This window comes from Oratosquilla oratoria, chromosome 1 (genome assembly GCF_046742065.1).
Source record: "Oratosquilla oratoria isolate Oo_2021 chromosome 1, ASM4674206v1, whole genome shotgun sequence".
NCBI lineage: Eukaryota > Metazoa > Arthropoda > Malacostraca > Stomatopoda > Squillidae > Oratosquilla > Oratosquilla oratoria.
Window position 1 is genome coordinate 59312295 of NC_134777.1, and position 15559 is coordinate 59327853.

Genomic DNA, 15559 nt, shown 5'->3' on the forward strand with positions numbered 1-15559 from the left:
TTTATTATGACGAATTCCCCCGCGTGTTCGATCTGACAAACCTTGTTGAACTTTGTCTCATTCTGACTACACTCGCGTTATTTATTTGGCTAGTTGTACGCGCAATCAGATATATATATATATATATATATATATATATATATATATATATATATATATATATATATATATATATATATATATATACATATATATAATATATAAATTACGCTGATGCCTATTTCCTTGTCTCCGTTGTTCTGCCCCCTCCAGGGGCCCCTATTACTCTCACTCCCCACAATTCTCCCTTTATCGAGATGTGAAGCTCACTCCGTCTACCTCCTTTCCCCGCGCTCCCATTCCTCCTGTTTGGACGCCATCAGATATTTTACAGGGGATGTCGGGTGGGAGATCCGTTAAAGATATAACAATCAAGAATTATGGTGATAGTTATAGCAAAATTATTTTCATGTATATTTTCATCTTCAGTGGAGGAAACGATGAAAACCCACAGATCTCACGGCTAGTGTTAGTCAATTGATCCTGCTTCTTCTTCTTCTTCTTCTTCTTCCTCTTCTTCTTCTTCTTCTTCTTCTTCTTCTTCTTCCTCTTCTTCATCTTCTTAATGAGATGGGTAGCTGCATGTAAGCGTACTCGGACCTTGGAGATGGCTTCGGCGTGCGGATGAAGTATTTTAAGTTATCACATTAATTTGGCCTTAATATGAACACTGATGAATTACATGACGTAATGTGAGGGATAAACTTTGTCTTGAGTGAGGGTGAGGACTAGTAAATCAGATCTAAGTGGGGAGGGAAATCTCCCGTTGTTGACCTGTGTTGTATATGGATATTTCCATTTGCATGGTACATAACAAATATGTCTGTTGGTGTATTCACCTTGGTCTTTGGATCACGTGTTGGACTCGTGATCGACAGCTATTTCCCTCCCGGAAGAGAGCTCAGAGCTCGTATGACCGATCTATGGGTAATGCTATGACCTTTCACACACACACACCCAACTCCCCGCCCACGAGAGTCAGAGTAACGACCCGAAGCGCAGCGATACCGAAATAATTTCGGCCCTGGGCAGGATTCGAACCAGCTACTGCGAGCACCACCGTACTTCCCAGTCCAGTGGTCTACCAACCGCGCTACCGAGTCGTGGGTAGGGTTGTGTTTGCGCGCACGTGTCCGTATGTCTGTCGGAGATATCCGTGAATTACATATAGTTGTGGCTTAAACCAGTCAAATTAATACCTTCAGCAGGAAGATCCACTTTTGGGAAGAACTGTGGGCAGGAGGAACCTAACTTGTCGTTGAGAGTATGCAATGTAGAGGAAGGAGGTCTCCCTGACGTCCCGGCAGATGAAACAGATCCACAAGCGAACTTTAGCCTTTGATCCTCAAACAGGACGTGGACATTCGATATTCATACCTTTGTCCTTCGGCCCGTTGGCCTCTGTATTTTTTGTCCTCCATTATTTTTGTAAAGTGGACCCGTACATAGAGGACAATAATATAACATCCCAACAAGACACCTTTTGGTTAATAACGGGGTCGGATACATAAAGAAATGAAAAACTAGGTGGATAAATTCAGAAGATATTGCTTACATGTTTATCAAAGTGAATTTCAAAACGTCGAACTGTATTGCATTCCATCGCTTTGACTCCATTCATTGACGGCGCGGTTGGCGAAACTGTATCTATCAATTTTTATATTAAATTCACATGCTTATAGGTTGATGGTATTATTTCTCCTCCAGTTAGTATTGTGATTTTTTTTTTCAACTTTAATATCAGTTCCCTCGAAAATCGTAAAGGTTTGTATTCAGTCGACCAGTCTTCGTTTTTTATTACCATGGCTATTATTATTATTGTTATTATTACTATTATTATTATTGATATTATTATTAATAATATTAACAAATAATTATGAACGCTTGTGTGTGCGAACTGTGTTTTAAACTAATCAAGCTAAGCTTAAACTCTCCTACCCAAATATCGGAAACGATAAGATTCAATTACTCTAGAAATATGCAGACCTGTTGTACAGAAACCAGATATGTGGAAACCAAATATACCAAATTCAACACCCACTCCTCACCCCAACCCCACAACTCAATATCCGGAGCGCACTCTACGGACTCTGGTGTGGCCGACTCAGAACTCTCTCTCTTTTTCTCTCTGAAATTCAAAACTCTCCATAGTACACAACGAGAAGTTTCGAAATCGAGAAAGTTTTGGATACCAGAGGCACTTTCTAAAATTGTTATATATTTCCCCAAAAGTGTAAATTTCATTCTGAATGTTGGGTACTTCTTAAAGTAACTGAGTCTGATAGAGGAATCTGTACAGCTGAAGGGCCGGGTCCTGAAGGAGATTGCGAGTTTTTGTGGCCCCTCTCAGGTCATGTCCGCCCGCCAGAAGATTCTAATCAGTAAAGGGTGCCATGCCATTGGAAGGATGTGCGTGTGTGAGAGAGAGAGCGTTGGTACCCAGATTACCCCTTCTCTCCTTTTCTCCCTTTTGAGTAATTTTCTTCCCTTAGCATTTCGTCGCCGATAACCAGCGTTCCTATCCTTAGCGACAATACCGCGCAGAAAAGATGGAGTCAGGTGGTAAAAGAAATTTAAAAAGGGATTGTAGAAGTTAAAAGAGATCAGCATTCTTCTGTGGGTACAGGTTAGGCTGGTCTGTAGGGGTGCCACTGAGCGGTCGGCGGGCGATTTGATCAAACTTGAGGACTCCCCTCCCCCCACCGTACGCACTGAAAAGTTGAACAAAACCAAGCCTAATTGTTGTGCGGTTGCATGTGGGTGTGAGCAGCGTTTTTTTTTTTCTCTCTTTTATCTGTTTATCTATTTGTTTTTACCCATTTATTGTTTATTTTTAGTATATTTATTAATTTATTTATTTATTTACTTGTTTACTCATCTATTTTCCTATTATTTTTATGTTTAGATTTTTTATTTATTAATTTACTTATTCATTTACTTTATTCATCTTACTCGCGCACGTCTTCTCCGAACACATGATTCTTCCGTATTTTAGCACGTGTATAGAGTTGTACTGAGGTTTCCTTTGTCGTTTGCAATTGTAGTGTTTGTACGCGTCATAGTATTCTTGCGCGCGCACGTCCGTAGAGTAAAATTGTGTGTTTACTCCATGCTTATGTCTGCTTGGAGACGCGTCAACAAAGGCTATCGAACCTCTGTGCAAAAGGCCAAAGTGGTATTGACGAGTGAAGCCTTGCCGGTGCTTAAGGGCGCCTGGATGTCAGGCCGTGAGAGTGTTGAGTGTATGTATGGGTGGGGGAGGGCAATTGTTTCATACATGCAATACATGAGTAGTGGACTGGGCAATTCTGGTTTACAGTGGTAAATTGGGCTTTCAACTCGACCGTTGGTTTGCTGACCTTTTGTGGCGTAAGGAGGTAAGGTTTCTTAGGGGAGAGGGACGGAGGCAAGGAGACGGTCGTAAGCAACACAAGCGGTACACCGCAGGAATAGAAGGACGAGGAGGGGCAAAGTCAACAGGTTAGTTTACTTCAGAAAGAAAATAAATGAGATGATGTCATGAAGATATGAACGTCAACTGACTCGATTTACATTTGTTGTCTTGCGCACCGCCTCATGACGTCATATCGGTAGAATTCCTTTCTGAATTGAACTAACCAGTTGTTATTTTAAGTATTCGAAGACGTGGCCAAACATATTGTTATTTTTATTCATCTCCCTTTTCCGTGTTGGTGTTTGCCAAAATGGCGAACAAGGAAGATAGACGCTGTTTTAAACCACGAAGTATGTGGCTCGCCAGACCAAATTGGCCATCAAAATGTTAAGTTACAAGTCAACCATTTCATTTCCTGGTAAAAATCAAAGGACATTTTGTCGTCTATGGCGATGTGCCAAGTTTCTAGTCGTTTGACCACAGACCAGACAGACGTTCACACAAGTACACGTGTCTGCGACAATCGATTTGTTCGTATTCATGCTCTTCTCTTTGCGCCTTACAAGAGGTACATCGAATTATTTAAGGCGTTAGCCAGCCTCCCATTGATGCCATTGACATCTTGCGCTATCGTTTAGGTAGCCGTCGAGTTGTTTTAATCAGCCGTTGGAAGCCCCCTACCCTCCCTGCGCAGCCGAAGGGTGTATCTCGGTTGCTTAGATCTGCGTGATATAAAGTTGCTCCAAGTGTCTGCATATGTTGTAACCTGAACGTCACGTCATTGCTAAGCCGTGTATGTAAAGCAGACTTGAATTTTGGCTAATGTTTCAGAAGGAGATATTGCCTAATTTTCAAAAATTGGTCTTCGATCTGTTTTTGTTTTTGAATGTATGTTTTTTTTTCTTCAGAGTTTGAAATGACGTACCTCTGCCGCGCCAACGTCAGTGTACGCGCTGAACTAACCTGTTTCATTACATTGACGCAATTCAAGAATTTTATTAACGTCAAATAGTTTTATTCAGCTTTGGGGGTGTTAATGTAGGGAAAGTAAATGTAGGAAATTTAATTCGCGTGCAACCTGTGTTATCACGTGTTTGGTAACCGTATCGCTTTCAGAAACGAACGACATGAACTTGTTGCTCAAACTCGCCAGCCAGCTTTACGCATGTGCTTTCATGTACTAAAGATAATTACAGGGACGAGGCTCAAAGGATACGCCGTCTATGGAATCTCAGCAGGTTAGATTGTAGAGTTGAGCAGTGATTCAAGACGTTGGCTTGTGGATGCTTGATAGAAGTTCTCTCTTTATTTCATCAGATTTTGGACATCCGCTCCCCGTGTCCATCTCTCGAGCTTTCTCCCCTGCTCCTGTAATGAAAGATCCGCTGAAAACTGGATTTATCCGGTTCGTTGTTGTTGCTGCTGCTGCTGCTCACCCATCGCCGTGACGTTCAGGATTCCCTCGATTTCAGGATAGCAAGGCAACATTTTTCTGTTCCGTATCCCGCACTTGCTGTTCTAGATAGGAGAATCATAAATGTCCTGGCCTGTCCTGTCTAATCAAGCTTCTACGGGTACAGTAATAAAATTTATTGAAGCCAGAAGCTGCACAAGGTCACACTGACTCAGATACTTTGTAAGATAAACCATATCAGGGTGAAATAGACGACTGACGTCACCAGTCTTTTATTTCAGTTGGCAAGGACTTCGATTCCGGTTAGGAACATAAGGGCAGTACTTGTATCTGTTTACCTAGTATTCACTAGTTTAATTGTCTGTTAAGCTTCGTTGTCGATTCCAAAAGAATTGTCAGTGACTACTTTCAGTTGTCCCCAGGTAAGCACATTTGAGAGCCCAAGAGACCGTTGTCATATGTTATTAAGATACGCCATTAATTAACCCTTTTTGGATTTGGAATTGAGCTCGAAATATCATGGACGGAGAAGGCCTTCATGTGACCCATGCACGTATCGGAGCAATTGGGGCAGAGAATACGGGTAGGCTTTGACATCATCGAAGCGCCCACCGTCACGGTCGACATCAAGTCTTAAAGAGGATGTGCAACGGGGCTGGGAAAGTTTGCGAAAACTGCTACTCATGGTCCTCTTGACTGTGGCGACATGCAAGATCGCGTACTTGTTTCCATTTTTATCAGGTTTTGTAAGGCTTCACAACATTCTAGTGGGATTTCCTGGTTTGAAAATTGCATCCATCGCAAGATCATGTACTCGTAGAAGGTGAAGTGGGCGACGCGCGCGTGCGTCTGTGTAGCTGTATCTAGCTGTATATTACGGGAAGGGGAGCTACGCTTGTGGTGTCCCGCCTTTGTATCTCGCAGTCTAGATTGCTCTTAAATCCGTATATGGTTTTTGCACACACTATTGTTTCGTCCAGTTGTTCCAAGTGTCCACCACTCTGTGTGGAAAACTGTTTTTCTTCATATCTCTACTTTAACTATCCTTTTTTGAGTTTCCATGCGCGTGTGTGTGCAGCATATACACATCAGTGACAATGGCAAAACATATCGACAGACCTTTCGGTCCATGAAAAAATCGATGCAGAAAAAATATGCTTGAATAAACAATAAACACGCGAACAAGTAAACAAATTTCAATGCACGCTACTGACGGGGCGAGTGCGTGGGTTTGTAAGTCATTTCACCGGTACTGTAATGAGAAAAGGACGTGGAGGACTGAGCTCCGCGCTTTTTCAAAAGTAACTCTGCTGCATACTTTGCCATACCCGATCGTCGGGGTAGACAAGGAATTATAAAATCACCCCCCTCCAAAACCCGAAAGAGAAAGTAGAAAAAATGAGACTATAAGCAAAAATAATTTGATTTTCTCCATGTATACTCTGAAACGGCATTGTTTGCTGATGAAGGATATGCGTGTATCCACGATTCCATTCACGTTGAAAATGGCCAACGTGAACTTTGTCACGAAGAACAAACCCTACAAAGCTCAATTTGGCAAGCTAACATAATTTTCCTAAGTCTCCCGACAAAGACAAGTCTGTGGGTGGGTGTCACACTCAGATCCTCAAGTAACACTAAGACTTGTAAATTTATTGTGAATATGGTCATCTATAGGAGCTGCTGCTGCAGCAAATTTAATATTAAAAGTAATGATAGACTGAAAATTCGAGATGCCTAAGACAACTGTTCAATTTTCATATTAAGGTTTGACTAAAATAATAAGCGAGATATTCGAAGCGAGAGCGGTGCTGCGGAGGGGCTAGAGAAGAGAATGGGAAGGATGGATGTGGGTGGAAAGTGTTATATAACACGCACACATCTTGTGGGCCTCACTCTCTTCAGTTTTTATTTGCTTCAATTAAACCGAACACTGCTGCTGTCACTGTAATAATTTATTTTATTAAAGGAGCCTCAGTAAAAATAGCAGACAATGTACATATGCAAAAGGGATGATGTACCTTTTACATGTGCTACGTACTACAACTGTGGTCTGTACACATTAAATGGTCGACGCCGGAGCCCCCAACGCGACGCGGCATCTCCATAGAAAGCAGTGGCGTGCAAATTGCGGTACCAGGAGGATCAGTATGCACCGAAGGAGACAAACTTCTGTAAAGGCTTTTGCTGTTGCGTGAATGTTAGCTGTGTGTAGAGTAAATGGGATTTGGGATAAAGGGGAGTTGGAACTTTAGGAAGGCTGTTGAAACATGGGAGAGGAGTTAGGCCAGTGGTTGTTAACCTTGTGGGAGGTACTGAACCCCGCAAGTTTCATACATGCATTCATCGAACCCTTCGTAGTTGGAAAAATAAAATGTTTTTTTTTCCTTCAAATTCAAAACATAGGAACTATATACTGTATTATTATTATTCTGCACGAAATCACTGTGTTCAAAGAACAAAACCAACAAAACATGAATTTCACATAAAACAAAAACATAATGAATATTTACTGCAAATCAATGTGACTTTTGCTGTTGCCTCTCAGAGACAATTTCAGAAATGAGCCTAACCGCCGAACCCCGGGAACTGATTCACCGAACCCCTGGGGTTCGATCGAACCCAGGTTAAGAAACACTGGGTTAGGCTATATATATATATATATATATATATATATATATATATATATATATATATATATATATATATATATATATACATATATGTATAACAAATAATGAGGGTAAGGGTGGATATTCTTAGACAACTTTTGTGATATGGCGTCCTGCGTGACAATAAAATAAATTATTTAGGTAGCTGTGAACATCTGATTATGAATCAAAAGGAGAGAGGCAGAAAATACCAAAAGGATTTAAAAGGCTGTAACTGATTTGGAACATCTTACAGGCAAGATGGACATGATCAGATATGCCCATTGTGAAGAGTCCATGAACTTTAGAAGTTTATAGATTCCTCTTCACTCCTTCGTTTCCGTGTCAACTTCTCAATAGCGGATGGGTCACATTCATTGTTGCCCTGTGTCTTGCGACATTGCCTCTGAGCCAGGGCAGTGGACAAGGCACAGGGATGACTCGTCATCCAGGAGGTGGAGGGGGTGGAGTGTATTTAGGGATGGAATGGGTGGGAATGGTTTTATGCCTTTTTCTTTTTGGCTACCTCCCTTGTAAGGGGGGAAAAGCTTTGGTATATGTATGTATGTACTTGGTATAATAAAACTTAGATCGTTACATTTCCATGCAAGACGTTCAAATAGAGATATACGTAAATGGAAAGACACGAAGAAGGAAGAAGAATAAATAGATGATAATAATAATAATACAAAAACGATTAAAAAAAAAGTAAAATTAACCCCTGGCTCCGGACCTGATACCACGGTAGCGAAGGGGTTGAGATGCGAATGTTTTTAAGTCTTTTGAGTAGGATAGGCATGCCACGTACTGATCTGCCCAATACGACTTTATACTTGTATTCTTTGTGAATTCTTTTGGGTACTGAGGGGAAAGAAGCAGATTATTTTAAAGGTTCGAAGAGGTCTTGGCCAGACGTAGTCCAAGCAGCACGTCATAGTCGTCTTGCCCGGAACACTCCGTCTGTATAGCAACAGTTTAACATACAATGGTTATGCGCAGGCAGGGGCGAAGTACAGGGAAGCAGATTGAGACGGATGAGACACCTTGCATTCTCGAAGGGATTAGCGGAATTTGGAGGGTGGGTGGAACAATGGGTGAAGGGCGGTGAGTAGACGTTTATGGGTAGTTTTGCTGCCAGGGATCAGTTTTAGGAATTTGGTGTGCGCATGAGTAGGATATTTTCCCCGCGAAATATGGTGTAATATTTAGGTATGTGGCACGTTTATAAACCGTAGTGGAGGTTTTTCAGAAACTTTATTATGGCAGTAGTATTCTAATGGAATTGTCATTGGGAAGGGGTGATTGCACAAGGACAGGGAATTGCCTAAAAGGGGACTTAATCCCTTCAAGAGGTCTGGTTAGTTGTGCGACTGGCGCCACAGAGTATCCTTGACTATTCGTGGAGTTGTCGTTGGTCAAGAGTCGTGGCGGGCGGCGGACATCACGCACGGCGCGCCTTTCTTTATCCTTATCACTCACACGACTGAAAGTAATGGTACTTAGGTTCAGACTTGTAACCAAGATGGGGAGGAATTAACCTCCCCAAAAAACTTATTATCCACCTAGTAAAGATTGTAAAGATAATAATAACGATAACAATGCCTCAATAAATAAAAACGCATTCGGCGCAGAACAGAACTGGATGGAAAGATTGGGTGAAGCTGATTTGCTGTACGCGCCCAGGTGTACAAAAGGATTAATGATAATAATTATATGTTTTAGTAAATGTTATACTGTATACTACCACACAGTATATATATGATAGAAATTAGTATACATGTTCATACAAGACATAGTTCCTGGAAGGAAACTTATAAAAAGTATATCACCCTCACCTACGATAAGAACACCCTTCCCCCTGGCTATGCACAACCTTATGGATCTACTACAGGACCGTCAGTGTGCAAACTGGAGGATAACAGTGTTTATATGTACTTCACGTGGTTTAATCCGGCTTGATAAGGTGATGGAGGTGCCTTACTCCAGCGGTCCCCAAAATGTAGATCGTGGACGCCATTGTATTGGGTGGCTAATAATACTCGGCGTATGAATAAATTAATATTTTGTAGCACTACGGAAGCGAAGCGGACGCTCACTTCGAGAGCAAAGTCAAGACGCCAAGCCAAGATCTATATAGATCTTGCGCCAAGCTAGGCGGGAACTCTCGAATGAGCGAGCATAATATTTGGTTCTTATTACATGCATATTTATAAAATACAAATAATATATACAATGATAATAATGTATAATAGACAATAATAAGTGAATGCTACAAGTACGGATGTTTAATATACAGGAAAAGTACAATGCTATAAGTACACCATTACACTCAGAACTCAATCATGGTGCCCGGGAGATTTTTTTTATACTTATATCTATCATACTTATTTTTCCTATTTGCTATAGTATTATTAATATTGCTTTCCATTGGCGCTCACCATTATATGTAAAACGAGGGAAATGATCCGCAGCTTACAAAATTTTGGGGACCACTACCTTTGTAAGAGGCTGGTAGAGAAGTGGGGTAGATGGTGAGAATTGCATTTTTATGAATGGTGTTTGGTAAACAACTGTTCGTAAGCGAGCAGTTGTATAAGTTTGCTCTCCGCTTTGAGTAATAAAAATGGCCGGGGGTATGTATGATGTGTGTTTTGCTGACTACTTGTAATCTAAGTGTGTTATGCAGAGATCTGAGATTGCTTAAACAAACAATATTGTATATAGACGAATCTGATTGGAGAAAGGGTGGAGAAAATTCAATTGGCTCACCAGTATAAGATCACGCCCTTTGGGGAGGATCTTAAATATAAAGTTAAAGATCATTGGACTAAAATCACAATGTCACTGCAAAACTTACCTGGGACTTAAATGCGTGTTCTCGAGGGGAGTCCCGTGCTGTACCCTAGAGAATAAAGTGTAGTAAAATTCGTGAAGAAAGGAATTTTTTCTACAAGTTTCATTGCCAAATACTAAAGATTAAAACCGAAGGAATAGAATTTTAAAAGTGGGAACAAAGGCAGTGGTGAAAATTGAAAGCGAAAGACGTACGGAACGGAACACAAGTCGAGAGTATATTTTTTTCTCTCCGTTAGTCCAATGATCTTTATATTTAAGATTCTCCCCACTCATGAATCAATTTAATTTTCCCCTCCACCCTTTCTCCAATCAGATTTGTTGTTACAAGTCTATGCGCAATATTGTTTACTCAAGCAATATGAAATCTCTGCATAACCTAATTAGTTACAAGTAATCAGCAACACCTCATACAGACCCCGGCCATTTCTATGACTCAAAGCGGAGAGCGAGCTTATACATCTGCTCACTTATGAACTGTTGTTTACCAAACACCCAACTCATAAAAATGCAATCCTCAATATCTACCCTACTTTCTACCCACTTCTCTACCAGCCTCTTACATCCTAACGGGATTAGGAAAGGAGAGCTAGGGTGGGGGAGGGGGAGCGAAAAACAAAAAAACAGCAATGATATGCCCCACTGTAGCTCGGTTGGTAGAGTGTGCTTCTGGTAATCGCGCGGTGAATTCGGCGCCTGTTCGAATTCTGGCCGCGGCGTAGAGGTTAGGAAGGGCATCCACTCTGATTAATGGCCCCCAACTGCTACTCACCTCGGACCTGAGGTGACTTGGACATCACTATGTGTGATATATTATCATTAGCTCCCGGGCATTGTCACTGCAGTGGCATACTTTGCACACATCTCCTGTATGAACAGTTCCAGACCACCTACAAGGATGAGGTTCGTGTGGGTACCAGCCCCACAAAAAATAAGTAAATAAATAAGTAAAAATAGATGAATAAATAAATAATAAGTCATATATATGGTGAGATCGTACCAAGTTGGCGGGTGAAGTATTATGGGGTAGATGTGGTTGCACATAATGAGCAGCCCCCATTAAAGTCTTGCGCTTGGAATCTGTTGTGTCTAATGTGAGCTGCCGCAGAAGAGCAAACTCACCTCGGCTGTAGCACATACATTTCAATACTCCATGATATTTGTTTCAGCATGACATTAGATACTTTTGTTATGTAGGATTTTTCCAAGTTTTCCTTCTAGTGAATAAAATCAAATGTTGTTAGCTGAAAGGAATAGTCATAAAACACAAAGAAAATTGACATATTGTGAACCCTCTCACTGCTAAAGCTGTTTTTCCTCACAGTTGTGTGAAATGGCATGTCAGCATTTAGAACAAGTGGCATGTCATTAAATGAATTTATAAATGTCCAAAAGAGGGTAGAGTGCTGGAGGATTGGAGGAATGCCTGTATATAAGGAAAAAGGGGACAAGTGTGAGTGTAGTAGTTTCAGACGGATCAGTTTGTTGAGTGTAGTTGGGAAGGCTTATGGGAGGGTTTTGATTGAGAGTATTAGGAGAGGAACAGAGGGAATTGGTGGTGAACATTGTGGGTTTAGGACAGGTAGGGGTTGTGTGGATCAGATTTTTGTGATAAGGCAGATATCTGAGAAAGCTTTAGGAAGAAGTAAGGATGTTTTCTGGACCTTTATGGGAAAGGCATATGACAAGGTAGACAGGAAGGCACTGTGGGAGGTATTACAGATGGGATAGGAGGAAAGCTGTTAAGAGCAGTTGAGTTTTTACAAGAGTAGTAGAGCCCTTGTTAGAATTAGAAATGGAGAGAGTGAGTGGTTTGAGCTAAAGGTGGGACTTCACCAGGGCTGTGTTGTGTCACTTTGGTTGTTCAATTTATACATGGATGGGGTGGTGCGAGAAGTAAATGCAAGGGTAATGGGCTGGGGATTGGAGATGGTTAAAGAAAATGGAGAAAAGTGGAAGAAAAGCCAGTTGTTGCTCGCTGACAAAACTACACTTGTGGTAGGATCAGAGGAGGGATTAAGGAAGTTAGTGACAGAGTTTGGGAAGGTGTGTGAAAGAAGGAAGATGAAGATAAATGTGGGTAAATGAAAGGTGATGAGATGTAGAAGGGGAGAATGTGGTGGCAAATTGGAAGTGAATATTAAGGGAGAGAAACTGGAGGAAGTGGATAGCTTTAGATACTTGATGTGAATGTGGCGGGAAAGGGAGGAGTAGAGGTATAGGTAGAATGTAGATTGAGAGAAGCAAGTAAATGCCTTGGGAGAAAAGTGTAATGAGAAATAGACATTTGGGAATGGATGCTAAGAGGAGATTGTATGAAGGAGTAATTGTGCCAACAGTACTGTATGGGGCAGAAACATGGAACATAAGAGAGGAAGAGTTTAAATGTGTTTGAGATGAAATGCCTGAGAAGTATGGTAGGGGTTAATAGGCTGGATAAAGTGAGAGATGAGGAAGAGAGTGGAGGTGGAAAAGGAGTTGGGAGATAGGGTTGATGAAAGAATATTGGGATGGTTTGATACATGGAAAGAATGAGTGAAGAAGGATTAGTAAAAGGTATGGAAGGTAGAGGTGGAAGGAGTGAACATGAAGGGGCGACCAAGGATGAGATGGATGGATGGATGGGCATTGGGAAAGAGGGGAATATCTGTTGAAGAAGGAAGGAAGAAAACAAGATTGGGGTGAGTGGAGAATGGTTGTGTATGGATGATGCTGTGATGCATGGAAGGGAGTAGATGGGGTGAGGGAATATGTGTGAGTGATATTGTGATGCAGCCTGAAGGGATTTCTCCCCCCCCTTTTTTTTTTTTTTTTTTTTTTTCTCCACATGAGGGGATGTAGTTGGTGGGTTGCTAATTAATTAAATAAAGCAGCCTTGCTGTGGATGTGCTGTGTCATGCTGCTTCTGACCCTGGGCAGTGGGCAAGATGCAGGGATGACCTGTCATCCAGGAGGAGCCAAGATAAGATGGAGGGAGAGGGGTTGTATGGGATTGGAGGATGTTGGGATGGAATGGGTGGGACTGGATGTTGTGCCTTTGTTCTTGGGTACCTGACTTGGAAAAATATTTTTTTTTTTTTTTTTTTTTTTCTTATACAGATGGTTTAAACATTTTTTGACTCAGTACAAAGGAGGGATAATATATAAGTTCCCTGAAATATTTAATGCATAAAACTGAGGCAGTCAATGCTCCATACAAGGTTGTAGTCTTGATGAAACTAATATACGGAGGAATGGGCAGCAACAGGCTGTTTTTGTGAATGACATTCTGTGAAAGCAACATCACAATATAAATCAGGGTCAGTATTTTCAAGAAGAACAATATCTAGGAGCATTCTGTTTATTATGCATTCACTTATCTGTGTATCTTTATTCTTTCTCAAATGAACAAAATCATCGTTGGCTGCAAACATATTAAAAGACAAATTCAGGATGGTAAATTCTGATGGTTCAATCCATCAACTTTTGAGAGGGCTTCTCATGTCTGAGTAGAATAGTCTGGCAACAGCCATAATTAGCATCATAGACAACACCACTCCCAAACACAGCACAAGGGACTTACCCCTAAACTCCAGCGATGCCCCTCATCTGAATGGAATCATCTGTCATAACAATAGTATTCTCCAATGGGCAACACAATCCTGAAGTATAAATTTTCTTGATATGATAACACCCCTGCAGCTGGATTGACTCACATGGCATTATCCAGAATAAAGATTGTAGATGGAGACACTACCCCAAGATTATTCACTCGCACCCACTTCATTGGATCTTGAATCACCACTTGATTCTGTTCATCAGCAATCTTTTTCTTTTATGCTACAGCACTTTCATACAGGTTGATTTATCTATAAATTTTCTGTCCAACTCTGATTCTACACCATCCATCTATCCACAGTTCTACTTCTGTCTCCTTCCTGGTTTTGTATCAGTCATTACTCGTTTTGGAACAATATGGTCTCTCCACCAGGCTTGTGTTGGTAGTTTAAACATGCTGAAATAAATGTTTTTGGGTAATGGAAGCAGGGGTGTACAGAGTGTTTTGGAGGTCTCCTTATTTTGATTTAGTCTTCTTTTGGGGGCCAGTGATTCACCTTTTATGTAGGTGTACTAGTCACTAATTACAGACATTGTTTTTGCAGGACGTTTGAGGGCGTCGCTCTCCACTGCCAGCAGTTCACAGACCTAATCCCTGTGTCGTTTGTCCTCGGCTTCTATGTGAGCATCGTCATTCAACGGTGGTGGGCCCAGTATGAGCTCCTGCCCTTCCCAGACTCCCTCGCACTCTACGTTTCCACCTCCATCCATGGTCAGGTGAGACCTCTCAAAATTATCAAGATGCTTATCCACCTTAATTAGAATATGCAGTTGCATTGTAGCCATTACATATGAAGACATAAAGTTTGGCAGCTAGTATGATACATAAGCTGGCTAGGAAAAAAAAAATGTACAGGAGATATTTGATAAATTGGAATTGCCCACCCAAAAAGAGAAAAGATAAAGAGCTAATATGATCTATAGCATAACTTTCTGCATTGATTTATAGAAAACAGAATAGAAGAAACATTCCAAGTGGACAAAATTGATGAATGTAAAGTAAATTTTGATAAATGGAAATGTAATGGCGGGGACTCCAGAAGTGTAGCTCGAAACCTGTATACTATGTAAGGTATATAAATAAACTCCCAAGAGTAATTGACACTTGAATAATTTGTGGGAATTTTTTATTACAAGAAAAATTAGATATATTATTTTCTCTTTTCACAATTACTTTGTTGGTGTCAACTGTGTAATTAATATTGTGTTTGTTTTTTCCCTTCTCTTGCCATTTACTAGTGGGAATACAACGAGGATATATAAACTTTTGATTATCACGGCTTGTCTGTGTTGTCATTATATTTAGTGTATACTGCATGTAGTTCTTGTGGACTCATGGTAAACAATTGCAGGCCTATGTGATATAATTCTGATATACATAATTATTTATTTGTTTATTAATTTTTTTATTTGTCTGTGTTTGTTTGTTTATCATTCATTCATATATTTATTTTGGCCTGCATACATATCACCAGGGCCCTCCACATTTAATGAGTTGTGCACCCAAGAAGACATTGAATTAAAATTTATAGTGAGTCTGTATTATATAACCTCCCTTAGATTTAGTGTCATTAGGGCACCAAATGTCATACAGTCTGCCATCTTGTGAAA

General features: G+C 40.8%; 1 protein-coding gene across 5 annotated transcripts in view; it reads left to right on the plus strand.

Moving 5' to 3' along the window:
* The window catches only part of LOC143029243 (bestrophin-4-like), a 180820-nt gene that overhangs the window by 74790 nt on the left and 90471 nt on the right, over positions 1 to 15559 (plus strand). For all 5 annotated transcript variants that reach the window (XM_076191969.1, XM_076192079.1, XM_076192111.1 and 2 more), the window contains exon 4: positions 14494 to 14665. In XM_076191969.1, the coding sequence (XP_076048084.1) occupies positions 14494 to 14665 (172 nt within the window). The remainder of the gene's footprint in view (positions 1 to 14493; positions 14666 to 15559) is intronic.